General features: G+C 39.3%; 1 protein-coding gene across 9 annotated transcripts in view; it reads left to right on the forward strand.

Annotated features, from left to right (window-relative positions):
• RUBCN (rubicon autophagy regulator) overlaps window positions 1-21,605 on the forward strand; it is a 57,671-nt gene that overhangs the window by 15,868 nt on the left and 20,198 nt on the right. For 5 of the 9 annotated variants that reach the window (XM_029939499.1, XM_029939492.1, XM_029939495.1 and 2 more), the window contains 7 exons: window positions 3,122-3,275; window positions 12,627-12,713; window positions 14,483-14,642; window positions 15,256-15,362; window positions 16,981-17,137; window positions 17,753-18,286; window positions 19,643-19,687. In XM_029939499.1, coding sequence (XP_029795359.1) covers window positions 3,237-3,275; window positions 12,627-12,713; window positions 14,483-14,642; window positions 15,256-15,362; window positions 16,981-17,137; window positions 17,753-18,286; window positions 19,643-19,687 — 1,129 coding nt within the window. In that variant the 5' untranslated portion in view covers window positions 3,122-3,236. The remainder of the gene's footprint in view (window positions 1-3,121; window positions 3,276-12,626; window positions 12,714-14,482; window positions 14,643-15,255; window positions 15,363-16,980; window positions 17,138-17,752; window positions 18,287-19,642; window positions 19,688-21,605) is intronic. The other 4 variants (XM_029939494.1, XM_029939497.1, XM_029939498.1 and 1 more) reach the window with 1 other exon arrangement.

Consider the following 21,605-nt stretch of genomic DNA (forward strand, 5'->3'; position numbering starts at 1 on the left):
CTTGAAGATCATTTAGGGCAGCAATTTTCAGACCTTCCCTCTTCAGTACTTCAGATGGTCCAGAAGAATAAGCCAAAAGTTGACTGCTTTGGGGGCGTGTCCCAACGTAGCTCAGTGCAAACAAAACTTTTTGTCTTGATTTCAGCTTAAAAAACTGTGGGGACGGGGGACAGAAATCATGGACAATTTGTATTCTTAATCATAATATTTGTATGCAGGTATGTGTACTTAGTGCATGTAAATATAGTGAATAAAAGGTCATTTTTGACTTTTTTATTCTGAAAAAGATTTCTGGTTTTGATCAAATGGCCTCATCTCTTTATTGGTTATGTCCTATCATTTCCAGAAATGGATCTTGATGGGATTCAGTCTTAGAAACACAGGGTTACGGGCTACTTATGTGAGAATTGAATGAGATAATAGGTGAAGATTACCTTACAAAGCATAACATGCCATGTTAAGAGTGAGGGTTTTTTTTAATTTAATTTATTTTTTAAATTTACATCCATGTTAGTTAACACGTAGTGCAACAATGATTTCAGCAGTAGATTCCCTTATCCATTTAGCTCATTCCCCTCCCGTGACCTCTCCAGTAATCCTCTGTTCTCTATATTTAAGAGTCTCTTATGTTTTGTCCCCCTCCCTGTTTTTATATTATTTTTGCTTCCCTTCCCTTATTTTCATCTGTTTTGTATCTTGAAGTCCTCATATGAGTGAAGACCTATGATATTTGTCTCTCTCTGATGGACTAATTTCGCTTAGCATAATACCCTCTAGTTCCATCCACATAGTTGCAAATGGCAGGATTTCATTCTTTTTAATTGCTGAGTAATACTCCATTGTGTGTGTACGTATATATATATATATATATATATATATGTATGTATGTATATATATATATATACTGCATCTTCTTTATCCATTCATCTGTTGATGGACATTTGGGCTCTTTCCATACTTTGGTTGTTGTCGATAATGCTGCTGTAAACATTTGGGTGCATGTGCCCCTTTGAAACAGCGTACCTGCATCCCTTGGATAAATACCTAGTAGTGCAGTTGCTGGGTTGTAGGGTAGTTCTACTTCTGATTTTTTGAGGAAGCTCCATACTGTTTTCCAGAGTGGTTGCACCAGTTTGCATTCCCACCAGCAGTGCAAAAGAGATCCTCTTTCTCTGCATCCTCACCAACATCTGTCATCTGAGTTGTTAATGTTAGCTATTCTGACAGGTGTGAGGTGGTATCTCATTGTGGTTTTGATTTGTATTTCCCTGATGATGAGTGATGTTGAACATTTTTTCATATGTCAGTTGGCCATCTGGATGTCTGGAGAAGTGTCTATTCATGTCTTTTGCCCATTTCTTTACTGGATTATTTGTTTTTTGGGTGTTGAGTTTGATAAGTTCTTCATAGATTTTGGACACTAACCCTTTATCTGATATGTCACTTGCAAATATCTTCTCCCATTCTGTCGGTTACCTTTTAGTTTTGCTGATTGTTTCCTTTGCTGTGTAGAAACTTTTTGTTTTGATGAGGTCCCAATAGTTCATTTTTGCTTTTGTCTCCCTTGCCTTCGGAGACATATTGAGTAAGAAGTTGCTGCGGCCAACGTCAAAGAGGTTTTTGCCTGCTTTCCCCTCAAGGATTTTGATGGCTCCATGTCTGTCATTTAGATCCTTCATGCATTTTGAGTTTATTTTTGTGTATGGTGTAAGGAAGTGGTCCAGGTTCATTTTTCTGCATGTGGCTGTCCAGTTGTCCCAGCATCACTTGCTGAAGAGACTTCTTTATTCCATTGGATATTCTTTCTTGCTTTGTCAAAGATGAGTTGGTCATACATTTGTGGGTCCATTTCTGGGTTTTCTATTCTGTTCCATCAATCTGAGTGTTTGTTTTTGTGCCAGTAGCATACTGTCTTGATGATTACAGCTTCATAATATAGCTTGACGTCTAAGATTGTGATTTGGTTTTCTTTTTCAAGATTGCTTTGGCTATTCAGGGTCTTTTCTGGTTCCATACAAATTTTAGGATTGTTCTAGCTCTATGACGAATGCTGGTGTTATTTTGATAGGGATTGCATTGAATATGTAGATTGCTTTGGGTAATATTGACATTTTAACAATATTTGTTCTTCCTATCTAGGAGCATGGAATATTTTTCCATTTTTTAATGTTTTCTTCAGCTTCTTTCATAAGCTTTCTATAGTTTTTAGTGTATAGATTTTTCACCTCTTTGGTTAGATTTATTCCTAAGTATTTTATGGTTTTTGGTGCAATTGTAAAAGGGATTGATTCCTTGATTTCTCTTTCTGTTGCTTCATTATTGGTATATAGGAATACAACCGATTTCTGTGTATTGATTTTATATCCTGCAACTTTGATGAATTCCTGGATCAGTTTTAGCAGTTTTTTGGTGGAATCTTTTGGGTTTTCCATGTAGTGTATCATGTCATCTGCAAAGAGTGAAAGTTTAACTTCTTCCTGGCCGATTTGGATGCCTTTTATTCCTTTGTGTTGTCTGGTTGAGGCTAAGACTTTCAATACTATGTTGAATAAATGTGGTGAGAGTGGACATCCTTATCTTGTTCCTGACCTTAGGGGGAAAGCTCTTAGTTTTTCCCCAATGAGGATGATATTATTGTTGGGTCTTTCATATATGACTTTTATGATCTTGAAGTATGATCCTTCTATCTCTACTTTCTTGAGGGTATCAAGAAAGGATGTTGTATCATGTCAAATGTTTTCTCTGAACCTACTGAGAGGATAATGTGGTTCTTGTCCTTTCTTTTATTGATGTGATGATCCCATTGATTGTTTTGCGAATATTGAACCAGCCATGCATCCCAGGTATAAATCCCACTTGGTCATGGTGAATAATTTTTTTAATGTATTGTTGGATCTGATTTCCTAATATCTTGTTTAGGATGTTATTGTTTTTTTAATCTTAGTGTTCTTTACAACTTAAGACTTCTCAGAATCGGGTCTTAGGCCCAAGTAAAAAATTAGTAGGGGAGAAAATAATAGGATGTGGGGCAGGAGGCTTCTTGGTTCCACCTTTCTTTGACGTGTTTAGGATCAGGTACAACAAAGTTAACTAACCTTTGGTATAATTGATGCCCTTGCAGGAGGGAGCACTGGCAGTTGCTGGGTAATTTGAAGACTACTGTGGAGGGTTTGGTGTCAGCCAACAGCCCCAATGTCTGGTCCAAGTATGGTGGCCTGGAGCGGCTTTGTAGGGATATGCAGAGCATCCTCTATCATGGGCTCATCCATGACCAGGTATGTTGACCTCTTCTTTCTTGTCAGGTTGGCTGCATCATTTGCTGAAAAGAAACAGTTGCATTACGTTGTTGACAGGGAGATGATGAAGGCTACTGGTCTTTGAACCCTTAAGGGTGGGACTGTGATATGATGATGAGAAGGAAGAGGATAAGGACAATGATGATGAATCACTAGGATTTTTTCCGGTAGGAGCACCCTAGAGCACATGTGAGAAGTAGTTACAGAATATTGTCATTTTTAGAATATCCTCTGAGCATCATTTATGGATAACTTGTTGATAATTATGAATGGTAGTTTTAGTTATAGCTTATTTTTTATATATAAACTTTATTGATGTTGGGTTTCTTTTCTGTAATATCCTCAAACACTAACAAACTTTGAGGATTGATAATGAGTGGAATGTAATAATACATAATGGTTTTGCTTTATCTTTGGTAGTTATTCCATTTGCAGTGTTTTAAGTAAGGTTTGGATCTGAATAAAATTGTCAAGTGAGTCATTGGCTCTGGTACCCTCCTATTTAAAAAATTAGACCTCACAAATGTGTGCACAATTTTGTGTTCCTAAACACTCATGCTCATCTCATATCAGGCCTGGTATTCTTCCCTGGCACTCCTTCCCTTGAGCTAAGCTTGTCTTTCTCTTTTTTAATCAGAATTTATTCTCATCTATCAGTCACATTGATAAAAAGCTGACCAACTAATTGGTGTTAAAGTATTCATCGTTGGTAGGATTTAATATGCTACCCTTCCTTCTAAAAATATATGTGTATTTCTGCTCAACAGTATTTTCAAACTAACATTCCTGTTTGATATTTTCAGAATTCGGTGAGAAGTTGGCTTAGATCAGATTTTCTTTATTCAGAGTAGGTTCTGAAAGTGAGGCTCTCTCAAAGTGTTTCGTAATGGTTATTGTTATTCAAGCACCATTCTAGACATTTGGAGGCAACATTGTGTGGTAGCCTGACAAAAGTCTCTAGAACCAGAGAGAACCTGAATTGAAATCTAAATTCGTTTCTTAGGTCCTCAGGAAAAAAAAGTGACATAGTAGTTACAATTATAGACTTCTGAGTCAGACTGTTTATATTTTAATCTCAGCTTCAGAACTATGTGGTATTGGGTAAGTTATCTCTTTGTGCCTCTGTTTCCTCATTTGTAAAATGAGATTACACTGATACTTACCTCACACAATTATTGTGAGAATTAAATGAGATATTATGAGATAATATACATGAAAAGCTTTAAAAAACATAAGTTGATAGTTGATCTTAACTATTAGGTAATATTAACTTTTTTGAGGCTTGCTTTTCTCATCTGTAATAATGAGGATGATGTTATTTATATCATAATGTTTGATGGAAAGATTAAATGAAATAGCGTACAAGTTTGCCTAGTGCAGTTTGTGGCACATAGGAAATAATTAACAAATGTTTCTTTCATTTTTTAAGTTTCAAGTTACATGTAGTCCTGTAAAAAATAATTCTGAAGATAAGTTAACCCACTGCAATCTGGTTTTCGCCCTTACCACTGGTGATCTTGCTGCTGAAGTTTCAGTAAAATGATGTCCATGTTACCAGATCCATGAACATTTCTTCTCCTTTTGAACACTGTCTTACGTTCTGCATTGTTGACCATCATCTTACCATGACTCTTCGAATGTTGTAGAATCCTTCTCCTATCCCTGTGACCATGCCTTCTTAGTTTCTTTCCCTGGAATCTCTTTTTGGATTTTAGATTTTAATGGGATTCTGTCCTGTTTCCTTATCTCTTCTTATTCTGTACATTTTCCTGTACAGAATACTTCAGACACTTCTGCTAAACTCCAGATCCATAAGACAAGCTGTCTGCTATACATTATCATCTGGCTGTTTGTCCTATAGGCCAAGCACAACATGACCCAAAACAAACTTGTTTTCCTCATAAGTTTGCCCTTCCTCCTATTTTTAACACTAATTTGTGGCATTGCCAGCCACTCCGTCTTCCAAGCCAGAAACTTGGGAATCATGTCACATGTTTTACAAAAACTCAATACAAGTTTCCCAGGTTGATGACCAAAATAACTAGATAAATGGCACTGCCATTTAGTGGTTAAGTACTTGCATCTTGGTAGCAAAAAGGTTTTCTCTTGGCCCTGTTACTAATTTTACATTGTCATCTAGAGTAATCACTTTACCATATTACAAGACAGTTGTACTATCTGTGCCAGAAAAAGAAAATGTCATAATGAAATAGTAAAGTCAGTGGAATTCCAAATGAAAGATGCTTGGTAAATGCAAACCAATATTAACATATCTTGTTACAGTTATTAATAAGTGATATCTATGAAAGCATATGGTCATTAGAATGAAAAATATTAAAGTATATGGTCATCTGCAAAATAGCAGTACTGTTAATTAGGGAAGCAAATCAGGCAAATCTATCAGACACACATTTTCAACTATACACTGTAATGGAAAGAATCAAAACCAAAAGATCAATATGAATTTCACTGCTGCTCTGTTCTGCCTTGTGAAGACCTAACAATTAATGTCTGTGTCAAAGACTTATTTTTCCCTTTCATTTCCTCCCTAAAGATTAAGGCTTTCAAAGGCTTCTGGTTGCTGCGTCATCTGGAAGCTATTCTGGGTGTTGTGCCCTTGGAGAGGGGGAAGGATTACAGTGATTCATGCTGGTCATATCTATTCTGTCCTTTCAAAGGATGTGTTCTGGAATGTGAACTTTATTTTTTTTAATCACTCAAAGCCTTTGGAAAGCTATGACATCACGACTGTATTCTTAGAGGAATCTCATTTTTCCTGACAGCCTGCATCTGGGCTACCTTTTAGTTTTTCCATAAGGCAAGGCCTATTTGATAATTTCTTTTCTACTGCTTAGAAATGTGGAGGTGAGGGGGAAAAAAAAAAAGAAATGTGGAGACACTCAGTCTTTAAGATTCCTCAGTTAAATAGGAGAAGTAAAAAGATCCCCCTTTTTTCCACCATCAAGAAGAAACCTTTACTTGGCAATATAGGCAGCCCAATTAAAAATTTTTTAATGTTTATTTATTTTTGAAGGAAAGAGAGACAGAGCATGAGCAGGGGAGGGGCAGAGAGAGAAGGAGACACAGAATCAAAGCAAGCTTCAGGCTCTGAGCTGTCAGCACAGAGCCGAATGCAGGGCTCGAACTCACCAACCGCGAGATCATGACCTGACCTGAAGTCAGTCGCCTAACCGAGTGAGCCATCCAGGTCCCCTAGGAGGGCCAATTTAAAAAATAACAATAATTACAGAAAAGACTTCTGTGTATTTTTCTTTTCTGAATATATAAGTAATATATGTTTTATTTGTTGAAAATTTGAAAATACCAAAAAAGAATTTGAATCAAGTAAACATCACCCTCAATACCAACTAATAACAATAACTTTTTAACATTTTGGTAGATCTTCTTATTTTTTCTATGCATTTCTGTACTTTTTATAATACTAAGATTGTACTATATATGTCTTTCTGTAACTGGCTTTAAAATATTTAAGTTTTAAAATAAATAATACATTTATATGCTTAAAAACACTAAAAGCATAAAACCGTATTCGGTGAAACATCTTATTTCCTTTCTATCCGTAGATAACTACTGTTTACCAGTTTCTTTCCAAAGAATTTTTATGTTTATAAAAGAAAATATGAATCATTTTCTTTGCTACACTTCCTGATTTTTCACGCAAATAAAAGAATGCTATAATTACTATGCTGCATCTTGGTTTTTCCTTGATAGATCATCTAATTCATTCCAAGTCATTACATAAAGTGCTTTTTCTTTTTAACAGCTGTCATTTTATAATATTCCATTGTGTGTATGTACCATAATTTATTTAACGAGTCCTGGTAATGGACTTTTAGATTACTTCCAATCGTTTGCAGTTAGTAACAGTGCTATAGCAAATAACCTTGTGTATAGTCCATTTTGCCCTTCACATAGGCTATTCCTAGAAGTAGAGTTTTTAGGCTAAAGGGTATGTGCATTTCAATTTTGATAGGTATTGCTAAATTGTTCTCCAGGAAGTTATGTCACCAATGATGTAGAAGAGTATTTATTTCTCCATATCCATGCCAATGTAAGGTATTATTAAACTGTAAACTATCTCCAGTATGATAGGTAAAAAGTTACATTCTTCTTATGAAAAATGCTTATGAGAGCCATTATTTTTCTGTGAACTCTTTCCTATTTTCCCCCCATTTTCCTTAGATTCTTTTCCTATGAATTTGTAGTTCTGTATTAATAGAATTAATCCTTTGTCTAATGTGAGTACAAATATTTTTTTCCTAGTTTGTCTTTTGCCATTTCTTATGGTGGCTTTTTACTATACAGAAAGATCTGATATTTTAGTAAGTCATATTAATCATTTCTCTCAGGGCCTCTGGGCTCTGTATGATGCTCCAAAGGGCTTCCCATTGTACCATCATTAAAAATGTTTCTTGATAGTTTCTTCTACTAATGGCTTAATTTTTTATATTTAAAACATTTCGTTTGTAAATTATTTTGAATATACTTAATCCTCTTGACACACAGATCTATTTCTGATTATTTATTATGGTCTGTTCTCTGTGTGCCATCACTCTGTTTTAATTATTGCAAATTATTGTAAGTAATTATTGTAATTATTTATTGTATCTTTTCATTATGATAGGAATTGTCCTTCACTTGTACTGTATGTTTTGTTGCTGATTTCCCCCAATATTCAAAGATTTGTCATTTTATTTTGTATTATTATTATTTTAAAAATATAATTTATTGTCAAATTGGCTAACATACAGTGTGTAAAGTGTGCTCTTGGTTTTGGGGGTAGATTCCCATGGCTCATCGCTTACAGACAACACCCAGTGCTCATCCTTTGTCATTTTATTTATCCCTTAACCACTACATCAATTTTTGGATAAGGACATGAAAAGCCTTCTTCTACAATGTGATCTGGATCATTCGCTGATTGATTAAGTGAGTGCAATTGAAGAGTCACTCAAACATTTTATTTTATTTTATTTTATTTTATTTTATTTTATTTTATTTTATTTTAAAACACCTAAATTTATATTTATTCAACAGTCTTTGGATATAGGGGCAAAACTTTTTCTGGGAGTAGGGATCCACTGATGGAGTTTCCTATCATATTTCCTTAATAAATTGCACTCATAATACATGAAACAGGACTTCCAGTTTTATTTTCTTTTTTCTACTGAACTAGCAATTTAAAGAGTCTGTAATATGAGTATAAAACTTTCTACATTTTTAGGGTTTTTTTCCTTTTAACTTTGAAAGTTGTCTTGCCTCTCTATATTTTGACATCAAGTTTTTATTGAAGTTTTTGTGGGGGCATAAATTTTCAGCTCCTCTGGGTAAATGCCAAGTAATGTGATTGCTGGATCATATTGTAAGAATATGTTTAGTTTTGTAAGAAACTACCAAACTGTCTATCAGAGTAGCTGTACTTTGTTTTTGCATTGTCATCAGCAATAAATGAGAGTTTCTTTTGCTCCATATCCTCAACAGCATTTAATGTTGGCGTTGTTCTGGATTTGGACTGTTCTAATATAGGTGTATAGTGGTATAATGTTTTAAATTACATCTCCCTAATGACATATAATGTGGCATGTCTTTTCATGTGCTTATTTGTCCTCTGTATATCTTCTTTGGTGAGGTGTCTCTTAAGGTCTTTGGTCCATTTTTTAAATCAGATTGTTTCCTTTCTTCTTTTGAATGTTTATTTGTTTTTGAGAGACACAGAGTGCAAGTGGAGGAGGGGCAAAGAGTGAGAGAGAGAGAGAAAGAGAGGGAGACAGAATCAGAAACAGGCTCTAGGCTCTGAGCTGTCAGCAGAGAGCCCAATGCAGGACTCAAACTCAGGATGCTGAGATCATGACCTAGGCCTAAGTCAGACACTTAACCGACTGAGCCACTCAGGTGCCCCAGATTGTTTTCTTATTGTTGTGTCTTAAGAGTTCTTCATATATTGTGGATAACATTTCCTTTTATATAAAAAATTTTTTTTTGATGTTTATTTTTGAGAGAGACTGAGAGAGACAGGGTATGAATGGGGTAGGAACAGAGAGAGAAGACATGGAATCCAAAGCAGACCTCAGGCTGTCAGCTGTCAACACAGAGCACATCGCGGGGCTCGAACTCACGAACTGAGATCATGACCTGAAGCAAAGTTGGGCGGTTAACTAACTTAGCCACCCAGGCGCCCCTGGATAACATTTCTTTATCAGATGTTTCTTTGCAAATATTTTCTCCTTGTTTGTGGTCTCTCTCCTCATTCTCTTGACATTATTGGTCATAGAACAGAAGTTTTTAATTTTAGTGAGGTCCAGCATATCAGTTCTTTGTTTCATGGATCATGCTTTTGGTTTTGTATCAAAAAAAGTCATCACCATATCCAAAGTCATCTAGGTTTTCTCCTTGTTACCTTCTAGGAAACTCATAATTTTGCATTTTACATTTAGGCCTATGACTCATTTTGACTTAAGTTTTGTGACAGGTACAAGGTCTGTGTTGAGATTCATTTTTTTTCATGTGAATGTCCAGTGTTTCAGCACCATGTTGAAAAGACTGTCATTGCTCCATTGTATTGCCTTTGCTCCCTCATCAAAGATTAGTTTATTCTATTTATGTGCATCTGTTTCTGAGCTCTCTGTTCTGTTTCATTTCATAGATTCTGTTCTGATCTATTTGTCTTTTTTTTTTCTTTTTTGTCAGTACTCCACTATCTTGATTAATGTGCCTTTATGGTAAGTCTTAAAGTCAGATAGTGTAAGTCATTTTTGAAGAAAAACTTTGCTCTTGTCTTTCAAAATTGTTTTAGCTATTCTGGGTTGTCTGCTTACCATATAAACTTCATTATTATTATTTTTGTAATGTTTATGTATCTATTTTGAAAGCAAAAATGAGGGTAAGCAGAGGAGGGGCAGAGAGAGAAGGAGAGAGGGAGAATCCCAAGCAGGCTCTGCATTGTTGGCACAGGGCCCTACATGGGGCTTGATCTAATGGTTTGGAACTGAAATCGGAGATGGAGACTTAACAGACTGAGCCACCCAGTGCCCCCTCCATATAAACTTTAGAATTAGTCTGTTGATATCCACAAAATGACTTGCTGAAATTTTGATTGGACTGCATTGAATTTATAACTCTAGTTGGAAAAAACTGACATTTGACAGTATTGAATCTTACTATCCATTAACATGGATTATCTCTGTATTTATTTACTTCTTTGCTATTTTTCATCATTGTTTTGAGGTTTTCCTCATATAGATCTTGTACATATTCGATGACATTTATTTCTGAGTATTTCATTTTGGGGAGTGCTAGAGTAAATGGTAATGTGTTTTTAATTTCAAATTCCACTTGTTCATTGCTGATGTATAGGAAAGTTGTTGACTTTTGATATTAGCCTTGCGGCCTCTGACCTTGCTATAATTACCTACTAGTTCTAGGAACTTTTTTTTTTGTTCTTTAGAATTTTCTACTTAGATGATCATGTTATCTTGAACAAAAACAGTTTAATTTCTTCCTTCCTAATCTGTATACTTTTTATTTCCTTTTCTTATTGCATTAGCTAGGACTTTAATAAGATATGAAAAAGTAATGGGGAGAAGGGACAGCCTTGCTTTGTTCCTGATCTTAGTGGGAAGGCTTTGAGCTGCTCACCATTAAGTTTTGTAGATATTCTCTATTAATTTGCGGAAGTTCCCTTCTATTCCTAGTTTACTGAGAGTTTTTATTATGAATGAGTGTTGGACTTCGTCAGATACTTTTTCTGTATCTATTGATGTGATCATGTGATTTTTTTTTTTTAATTTGGCTGTTGATATGATGAATTCCAGTCTTGATTTTAGAATGTTAAACCAGCCTTGCCTACCTGGGTAAATCCTACTTGGTCATAGTGTATAATTCTTTTCATATAGTGTTGGTTTTGATTTGCTAATATTTTGTTGAGGACTTTTACATCTGTGTTCATGGGAGATATTGATCCATAGTTTTCTTGTGATTTTTTATTTCTGGTTTTGGAATTAGGATAATGCAGACCTTATAGAATGATTTGGGGAAGTATTTTCTTCTGCTCCTGTCTTCTTATATGCATTATAAGGAGTTTTTATAATTAAATGTTTAATAGAATTCACCAGTGAACCCATCAAGGCCTGGTGCTCTTGGTTTTGGGAGGTTATTAATTGTTGATTGCTCTTTTTCTTTCTTTCTTTCTTTCTTTTCTTTCTTTTGATATAGGCCTATTCAGATTATCTTCTTGGTGAGATTTGGCAGGTCATGTCTTTGAAGGAATTGATCCATTTCATGTAGGTTATCACACTAGTGAGCACAAAGTTGTTTATAGTATTCCTTTGTGGTGTTCATGGGATCTATAGTGTTATCTCCAATTTTATTTCTGAGTTAGCCTAGAATTTTGCCTAAAAAAAGGAAACCAAGTTTAGATGCTGTTCACATAGATATGATGTAACCAGGAGATGTGCTGGAGCTAATATCCCACTGCTGCCCACCCTGGCCATTCAGTGTCCACTGAGCCACAGAAGAGAGATCAGAAACACTGCCACACTGCTGCCAAAATATTAAGGGTCTCCATGATTCTAGTTGGCAAAAAAGTCTATACATCTGATACTTCTAATTCTAGCTTTTACCTTCCCAGTCTAGGTGAGAAAGCCACTAACATTTGAGATGATTCTTGAGTCATATATTAAGTTCTGATTTAAGACTCTTCCTAGGCTATTTATTTTGTTTTATTGGTTGATCTATTTCTTAATGCTTGTGCTAGTTTTGCATCTCTAAATTATTTAGATTTCAGTTTTAACCCATTGCCCCATCATCTCAGAAAGGATTCCCAAAAAGTAAGAGTTAGATTTTCTTAGCATAAACATTTTGCTATCATGTTCAGGTTTCTCTAGTGTGAGACTGTTTTATCTAGAATTGCTCATTTCTTTGACTCCCTGACCTCGGTAGCGTGGGAAAAGCAGGTCTTTCCTTACCTGATTTTGCAGTAAGAACCGAAGACTTCTGTCTCTGACTTTTAATGAATAACTCTTCACCAATTTTAAGATTCACCTTCTAGGGCTTCAGTGGTGGAGAGAAGAGGGAGAAGTCAGATTATTTTCGTTGTATAACCTTCTGTATCGTATGCATGCATTACCAGTTCAGAAGAACAGTTAAAACAGTTTTTAATGATTATCTTTAAAAGGGGTGAAATACATATCCTTTTGATTGCTGCTAAGAGCCTTTGTTGAGGCAAGGGAAGCTTATGCCCTTTGAATGTCAACACTAGAACTGGATTTAGTGAAAGTGGTAGTGATTTCTTCACCTTGTGTGTTCCAACAGCAGGTGTGTTGCCGCCAGACTGATTACTGGCAGTTTGTAAAGGACATCCGCTGGCTCAGTCCACACTCAGCCCTTCATGTGGAGAAGGTAAGAAGTGAAAAGTAACCGTAGGTTCTGTTGTTTGATGTTCTGTCCGAAGAGTCTCGTAGGCTAGAAAGATGGTGTGTGTTAAATTTCCTCTTAACTGAGGAAAGGAAAGTATGCCTGTAAGACTAATCTGGGGGGCTCAAGAGGAGGATTATTTGCTTTAAAAAAATAAACCTTACAAATCCATTGCCCCAGGCCTCTTGGGAAGAGATGAAAAAGTTTTGTTATCTTCAAAAGATCTGTGTATTAGGACAAGAATGAAGCTGTTCAAAATCCTAGGAAAATGGCAAGAGATTCCCTACAGTAGTTGGGGAAGCAGGACTGAGATGCTGAAACTGAGGAGAAGAGGAGCCACCAGCTGGAAAGAAATGGAGATTTCTGGAGGCCAGTGCTAAATGGAGCCAAACGTGCTCCTAACAGCTGAGTACCGTTGTAGGACTGTACTCTCCTGACCTCTTAGCTCGACATAGTACCCTTCATTTCCAAGTGGGGAAATAGCTCATGGAGGTTAGTGACTTGGCCAGAGTTACACAGCTGGTTCCAGATCAGTCCTGCCAAACGTATGTATCTATTTATTTAACTCTTCATTATGGAAAATCTCAAATATATACAAAATTAATGAGAAGAGCATAATGAACCCTGAAATATCTGTCACCCATCTTCAGGACCTGTTAATACCTGGCAGTCTTATTTCATGTATATCCACCCACTGCAGGTTCATCACTGAGATGATGTCAGGTAAAATAATTTGTTTTTAAATGATCAGGGAACCAAATCACAAGATGTTAAACTGGCCCTTTTTATGAGAAAGGCCAGAGCCCAGTGGTTTTTCTTACGTGGATTTTCTTTGTCCTTCTCACTTTATTTTTCTTACCACCGCTCCCCCTCACCCCAACTAACTTCCTTTTCTAAAATATATTGCCATAGTCATTTCTTCTTAGAAGCTGCCTGAAATTGCCATTCATACATGTTTTGCACTGAACCTGGGCTATGAGACCTTGCTTTATTTATTTATTTATTAATTATTATTATTTTAATGTTTTTATTTGTTTTTGAGAGAGAGAAGAGAAAGCATGAGCTGGGGAGAGGCAGAGAGAGGGAGACACAGAATCCAAAGCACGTTCCAGGCTCTGAGATGTCAGCACAGAGTGTGATGTGGGACTCAAATTCACAAACTGTGAAATTGCAACCTGAGCCAAAGTTGGGCACTTAACTGACTGAGCCACCCAAGGGCTCCAGACCTTGCTTTTAGAAACAGGTTCCAAATAGAAGGAGGTTCCAAATAGAGAATGCTGTGACTACAGCCAGAAGGATGCTCAGATGGCTTCTCTTTGGTGGAGAATCTTAGGTGGCATCTTCCCAGATCCTTACCCCCAGGTTTTTATTGCATTATTTTCTAGAGGCCACCTGAAATGGAGGAGTCTGTGAGAGAAGCCAAGAGGTCAAGTTTATCTTCCTCAGAGTACCCCAGAGTAGATGTCTCTTTGGAGTTAGAACATAAAGAGACAGATGTGGCAGCTTTGTCCTCTCCTGGAGCTGCATATCAGGTCTTACCTGCATTAGTCCCTCTGCAGTGGCCCAATGTAGCAGCGAACCACTAATACCTTTCTTCTTGCTCCTCCCTCAGTAACCTCTGTATACTAGCTGGAGGGAAAATACCTCTGGTTGCCTTCCCTTCCCCTTCTCAATTTAGTTCTCAGGTCATTAGGCCTCAGTCTTGCTGTCTTTACCAGGATGTACATTTTGACTCACGCCTCTTTGCCTCCCAGTTCATCAACTTGCATGAGAATGGCCAGAGCGGCACCGAGGGTGTGAGTGAGCATGCTGTTGCAAAGCTGTGGCTGCAGCATAGCTTGCAGTGCCACTGTCTCTCAGCTCAGCTCCGACCTCTGCTTGGGGATAGACAATATATCAGAAAATTCTACACAGGTAGGTGGAGGTCACTTCACTAGGATTGTTGCATATACTTCTCCATCTCTTCCATTTTCCTCGTCCTTTACAGACTGACTGTCACCCCAGAGCCCCGTACTTTTACTTGGTGCAGTAGAGATTCTAATCAGAGATACACATTCAGTCTTCTCTCTCACCTCCTATGTAAAACACAATCAAACTATATGCTGAGGTATTCCCTTCTCCCGTGGGAAGAATAAGAATAACCCCCATTTACTGAAAGTTACGTACTTTTTATACATCTAGTCTTCCCAACAGCCCCAAGACCTGGATATTAATACCTCTGTTTTCCAGTCAAGGAAACAGAGCTCGAGGAGGTTAGGTGACTTGGCCAAAGTCACTTAGAGCCAGGATTCAAATCCGGGACTTTATGACTTTGAAGCCTTTTGTTGTGGCCTCTCTATCATACTGCACGTTACTTAACCTCTCCTATACTTTGTCCCGGATTCCTCTTCTCTCCATAGTGGCATGATTCTCCTCAGGTCATTTTTACCCTTCATCTCCTTCCTTCCCTGCACCCTTCCCAGGCTGTACAGGGAAGCTAAAGTTCTCCCTGTGGGCCCCATCACGGCAGTCGCTCTTCTATCCCCAGATACCGCTTTCCTGCTAAGCAATGCCCACGTCACGGCCATGCTCCAGTGCCTGGAAGCAGTGGAACAGAACAACCCCCGTCTCCTGGCTCAAATTGATGCATCTATGGTAAGGGGGCATAGTTATCACTGGGCCTCTGAACCTCATCATGGTACAGTCTGTAGCAAATGGCTTCTTTGCTCAGGCAGTTGTGAACTGAAAGGCTTTCATTAGAAAAAAAATACTTTGAGAAGAAGGGGAGGTACTGTTAAGTATTTATTGAAGTAAAAAGTCTACGCTTAAGCCTATTTAAAGAGAGGAGTATCTGTTTTTTTAATGCTTACTATTGAGAGACAGAGAGAGAGAGAGAGGAAGAAAGATGGAGCATGAGTGGGGGAGGGGCATAGAGCAAGGGAGACACAGGGTGCAGGCTCCAAACTGTGAGATCATAACCTGAGCCGAGTTGGACGCTCAGCCAACTGAGCCACCCAGACACCTCGGGAGGTGTCTATTTTTTAAACCCTGTTAAAAAAAATCCCTAGTTTGAGAAAGCACATCCTGAAGGGCAGGCTTGACAAGTTGAGGAGAAGAGGATGATATTGAATCAGGAGTAGGATTTATAGTGTCAGAACTAGTATGACCTGGTGTTACACAGGATCATTTTTGGCCTTGAAGTATAAAGAAAGTTTTGTTGCTTGATGTTGTTTTTTGTTAACCCTTTGATTCGCTTGCCCCATCACTAATATCAGTGCTTCAGTTAGAATAGAGTCATAGGCCCTACTTCTTTTTGGGAGGGATCCCCTACCTCTCTTAGTTTTAAATTTCTCTTTTTTTTTTTAAGTTTATTTATTTATCTTGAGGGGCGCTTAGGTGGCTTAGTTGGTTAAGCATCCGATTTCGGCTCAGGTCATGATCTTATGGTGGATGGGTTTGAGCCTCTCATTGTGCTCGGTGCTGACAGTTCGGAGCCTGTACCCTGCTTCAGATTCTATGTCTCCGTCTCTCTCTACCCCTACCTCACCTGTGTTCTGTCTCTCTCTTTTTCTCAAAAATAAATAAACACTTAAAAATTTTTTTAAGTTTCTTTACTTAGGGAGGGAGAGAGAATCCCGAGCAGGCTCCACACTGTCAGCACAGAGCCTGATGAAGGGCTCAAACCCACGAACCGTGAGATCGTGACTGGAGCTGAAATCAAGAGTTGGACAGTTAACTGACTGAGCCACCTAGTCCACCTTCTTGGTTTTAAATTTTGATTCTTAGTCACCAGTACCAGGCTTGATGCTTAGGTACCATACATGTACCATCTCATTTAATTCTCACAGCTCTATAAGTAGGCATTAATCTCACTTTATAAAGGAAGCCACTAACTGAGGGACCAAGAGGAGAAAAGTCACTTGCTTGGAGTTTGTAAGTGGTAGGGCCTGAATATGAACCCTAATCTGATTTCTGACTCTATGTGCATAGACTTAAGAATTTTGTTGTGCTGCTTTTATGATAAAGCACTCCAGGTGCCCCACCTGGGATTCCAGTTTCAGAAGCTGTGGTGTATGGCAGGACTTCGAGGTTTTCAAAATCGTATGCTCTGCTGGAGCAATAGAGTGGTATGCTATATCTACACTCTGGCTGCAGTGCAGGCCTACTGCCAAAGGTCAGCTTCTACCTGTGTTACTCTTGTGCCGAGTGCTCCTTCTCTGAGGGCATCTGTCCTGGGCTCCAGCATGTGTGTTTTTTTGTTGCTTTTTTGTAGTTTGCCGGAAAGCATGAGAGCCCACTGCTGGTGACAAAGAGCCAGAGCCTGACAGCTCTGCCTGGTTCCACGTACACTCCTCCAGCCAGCTCTACTCAGCATTCCTACTTTGGGTCCTTCTCCAGCCTCCACCAGTCCGTACCCAGCCACGGCTCAGGTATGGGGGCAGGAAGGATAATTGTGACATGTATCCCCAGCCCTGGAACAAGTAGAAGGTTTTGAGGGTGCACAAACTGCACTTGGCTTGGTGCAGTTTGTCATATTTCATGTCTTGATAATGGACATCTTAAAAAGTTATATGGCAGCCACCCTAAGATAATTTAATAGAATCATTAAAGTAACAGAGGAAAGAGATATTTTTAGAGTCCCTTAGATTTCTAATCCACGTTGCCAAGAAGGCGTTTCAATAATAATAACTAACACTGAGCACCTACCATGTGCCATTCTCTGTTATGATCAATTTATATACGTTATTTCATTTATCCTCAAAACAGCCCTATGCAGTATTGTTATTATTGCTCATTTTACAGACCAGGAATGTATACCAATAAGCAACGAAGCTACTGTATCAAGAGCACATGCTCTTACCTGACCTGGCTTACCTCCTCCTAAGTACATTTTGCTTACCTCACATGATGAACCTTTTCTAAGGTGATACAATGTGTCCTGGGCACCCAGTAATGATAGGGAGTTAGGTCCTTAGTTGTAGAGAAGCCTTTCATATGTACCAAAGACTTCCAGCTCACCTTTTTCTTCTCTTTTTGTATCCTAGAAAGAAGATCGACTTCCTTTTCACTCTCTGGCCTCCCCCGGAAGCCTCAAGACAGCAGAGAACACGTCTCACCAGCACAGGACCAATCCTGCGAAGCCCCCCTGCTTCCGGCCTCTGCGTTAGCCAGGGATTGCCCTTCAACCCCAACTGAGATGAGTTCTAGTACACTGACCAGCCCCCTAGAAGCATCCTGGGTCAGCAGCCAGAATGACTCCCCAAGTGATGCCAGTGAGGGGCCCGAGTACTTGGCCATCGGCAACCTGGACCCACGAGGCCGGACCACCAGCTGTCAGAGTCACAGCAGCAATGCTGAGAGCAGCAGTTCCAACTTGTTCTCCTCCAGCAGCTCGCAGAAGCCAGACTCTGCTGCTTCTTCCCTAGGCGAGCAGGAAGGAGGTGGGCAGAGCCAGCTGTCCGGCGTCCTTCGCAGGTCCAGCTTCTCAGAGGGGCAGACATTCACTGTTACCAGTGGAACAAAGAAGAGCCACAGTCGCTCCCATTCGGACACCAACATTGCCTCCAGGGGAGCCCCAGGTACTGATAGGCACCAGCCCCTAGTTAGTGACTTATGTTTCTGATGATGTGATGGGTATCCTGCTTATAATCAAAGATGGAAGTTTATAATGTTATTTGAATACCCAAGACATCAGAGAATATTTACGTTTGTTCTTTTATATGTTGCTAACTAGTAAATGTTTTCCTGGATTCTTTCACCAGTTCCTCAGCATCAGAGGATAGTGTGGCGTGTCACAGTTTGAGTTTTTAATGTTTCTCTCTGGCAGAGGGGAAATACTAATGAGCTTTAAAAATAGTCCCATTAAATTCCTCCCCTTTCCATGATTCCTGAGAATCACAGAAGTTTGGTCAGGTGTCACACCAGTAGGAGAGAGGCAAAGTGACACTGGGGTTTCCTCATTAAAGCTAGGGATATAGTGAGTGTCAGATGATGTCACCTAGGAAACACGTAGGTGGGGCTGGCCACTGCATCACTAACTCAGGTTGGACGACTGTCACGGGAGAAGGCCCTGGCCATTGGGCCTCCCTCACACAATTAGCAGCTGCTAGCAGAGTGTACCCTTGGCCTGGGAGAGGTGGGGCTCCCTGCTTTTGCCATCTCCCTGATATCTTCTGTCATGGGTTGTTAGTGTCTGGCAGGCTTTGGTTGGGGTTCATTTGTAGGAGAGTCTCCATAAGAGCAAGTATAACATGGATCTTTGTGCTCAAAGCCAGTTCTGGGTGGCAAAGCCCCAGAAATAAAATATAAAAATAATATATAAACAATTTTTAAAAAGCACAAGAGGAAGATTCCCTTTAGCACCTGGAGCTACCATTGATTTCTCTTTGTAATTTCTAGAATTAGAAATTCTAGAGGCTGAGGCCCTCATCTGAAACTTCTGAGTGACAAAATTTTTTCCATTTTCTACTCAAGATACAGTTCAGGTTATTGGAACTCTTTAGGGGAAAAAAAATCTCCAAATCAAAGCCTGTCTTCCCACTAGCTTTCTTAGATGTGAAGAGTACTTGGGTTAGCCCCTCACTTCACATCTCCTGCTGCAGGCCTGCTGTCTACAGTACTCAGGCCACTGGTCTTTGAGCCTGGGACTCCTCCCTTCCCCCATTCTTGAATCCATGTGGATTCCAGAAACCACGGTAACCTGCACTGGAAAGGGGAGCAGAGAAAACCTAAGCAAAGGGGCTGAGGGAGAGGGGTCATGTGTAGCTTCTTTATGAGTCAGCTACTATGTTTCAGTAGCTGAGTACTTCAGCACTAGGGTTCCCTCTTGAGTTAGGTCCCCACCTCCACTAGATAAAAGGACACTCTTTTTCTCACTCTCTCCTTCTCATTTCCTCTCTTTGGACTCTCCTCTGCACCTGTCTGTCTTCGTACAGGAGGCCCCAGGAATATCACCATTATAGTTGAAGATCCCATTGCAGGTTTGGGAGCCAGTCCTCCTTCCTGTCTGCCACCTCCTCCTCCTCTTGCTTAGTTCAGAACCTCCTTTTCCATTCTGGTGTCAAATCAAGTCTGGCTTGTCTAGCCAGTCCTCCTATGATTCTTGGACCCATCTCTAAAATGGCACCGATATTTTGCATAGTATGTTTTCTACCCATGACTTCCAGATGCCTCATTTAGTTTTCTAATAGCTTCTGGGAGGCAGAGTCAAAATTTATCAATTCTGTTTTGCTCAAAGGTGAAACTGGAGCCCACTTGTTGTTAAGGCGTCATGATGAATCAGTGGCAGAATTTTTCTTATAACTAAGTACTTACTGTGGATTACTTTATTTTCCTTGAATTAACACCAGAATGTTTTCTCCTCCCTTCTGTGGTCTTGGATGCGGATGCATGCTTTTTGCCTCTCCTAGAGTCCCATTTCCTTTTTCTTTCAAAACCTATCTTTTTTCTCTGTAAGTCCCATGCCACTCCCATTCTAGCCATTGTACAGATTTTTTTTTCTAGTGACTTAAGTCTGTTTCTTTGGTTTTCACGGTGGTGTTCAAGTTGAATATTGTGTTCAATTCTGGGTTTATGGAGATATGAACAGTAGAGTTTGTTTGCCAGACAGAGTGGTGAGAGAGGACTGAAAATGGTGGCCTCCTGCTAATAGGGGAAGCCTCTGAGTGTGTAAACTCAGAAAAGAGAAGGTTAAAGAGCAGGAGGTTGACAGGACCACTGTTTAGAAGAACAGTCTCCTTATTCTTAAGGAGATAAGAAATTGTAAGAAGACAGATTTCAAGTAAGTGTGAGGAAATCTAAGAATTAGAGCTGTTCATTTGATGGGCCGCATCAGGAGGCAGTGAGGTCAGAAAGCAAAGGCTGGATGGCTTGTACATGCTGTAAAGAAATAGGGTGCTGCTGTTGGGAGTTTGTGATGTGCACTTAATTTGACTGGGGACCTCAAAGGTCCTTTCCGAGTCACAGTTTCTTAACCAAAGCATCATCGTGACTGCTGGTTTGTCTTTAGATCAGCAGTGAGGAGGAAAACTTACTGCTGGGACTAGTAGAAACCTTTGAGACCCAAGGAAAACACAAAGTTATTTCTTACCATAGAGTATCATTTTTTTTAATGAGAGGAGCAGCTGACAAGTTGGCACCCTCTGTGGGGGGGGATGGGTTGGCTGCGGCTCAGCCATTCACTCTCCTGGAGCATCCTGCTCATTTCTCAGGCTTTTCTGCCTGCTCTTCCTTCTGTAGCAGTGGGAATTCTGTGTTTTCCTTAGGAGAATATCAGTTTCTCATTTCCTACGAGCCCTACCGACTGCTATTTCTCTACTCCCACTTCTCGTTGTCCTTGAAAACTACCCAGCCACTTCCTACTTTGCCAGGCTTCTCTTGAAACCTTTCCCTTCCTTCTCCAGTGAGGCTGGGCCTACAGCCCTGTGGCTGATCCCTTTGGATACAGGGCCATTGTCCTTGACTTCTCAAGCATTCAATGTCTTGATTCTTCTTTGAAGGACATTGCTGGATTTTATTTTGTTTTTCAGCTAATTGAGAAATGGATTAAATTTGTAGGTGTGACGACTTTCAGGTTCGTTTCAGGTTCGAGAGAGACCATATCCTAGTATTTCCCTAGTGTAACCATTCTGAGATTAAGAGCCCAGTGTCAAGGTATCAGAGAACTTTCAATGTGCTTATCTTTGTTTACCATGTGAGGGCTGTTTCCCACATTGGTGTTTGTCAAGAGGAGAGAAATTGGCCAATATTCCTAGAACATTTGGTAAGAAGATGGAAGAAAAAAGAACTGCATTCATGAGTCTACTTTGATTTGATTCTTTCCACCTTTGTGTTGCTGCATCCTGGGTTATGTTTTCTCTTTTCCTCTCAGAAGTCACCGACTCCCCATCTCCCTTCCTC

The sequence above is a fragment of the Suricata suricatta genome, chromosome 5 (genome assembly GCF_006229205.1).
Source record: "Suricata suricatta isolate VVHF042 chromosome 5, meerkat_22Aug2017_6uvM2_HiC, whole genome shotgun sequence".
NCBI classification, from domain to species: Eukaryota; Metazoa; Chordata; class Mammalia; order Carnivora; family Herpestidae; genus Suricata; species Suricata suricatta.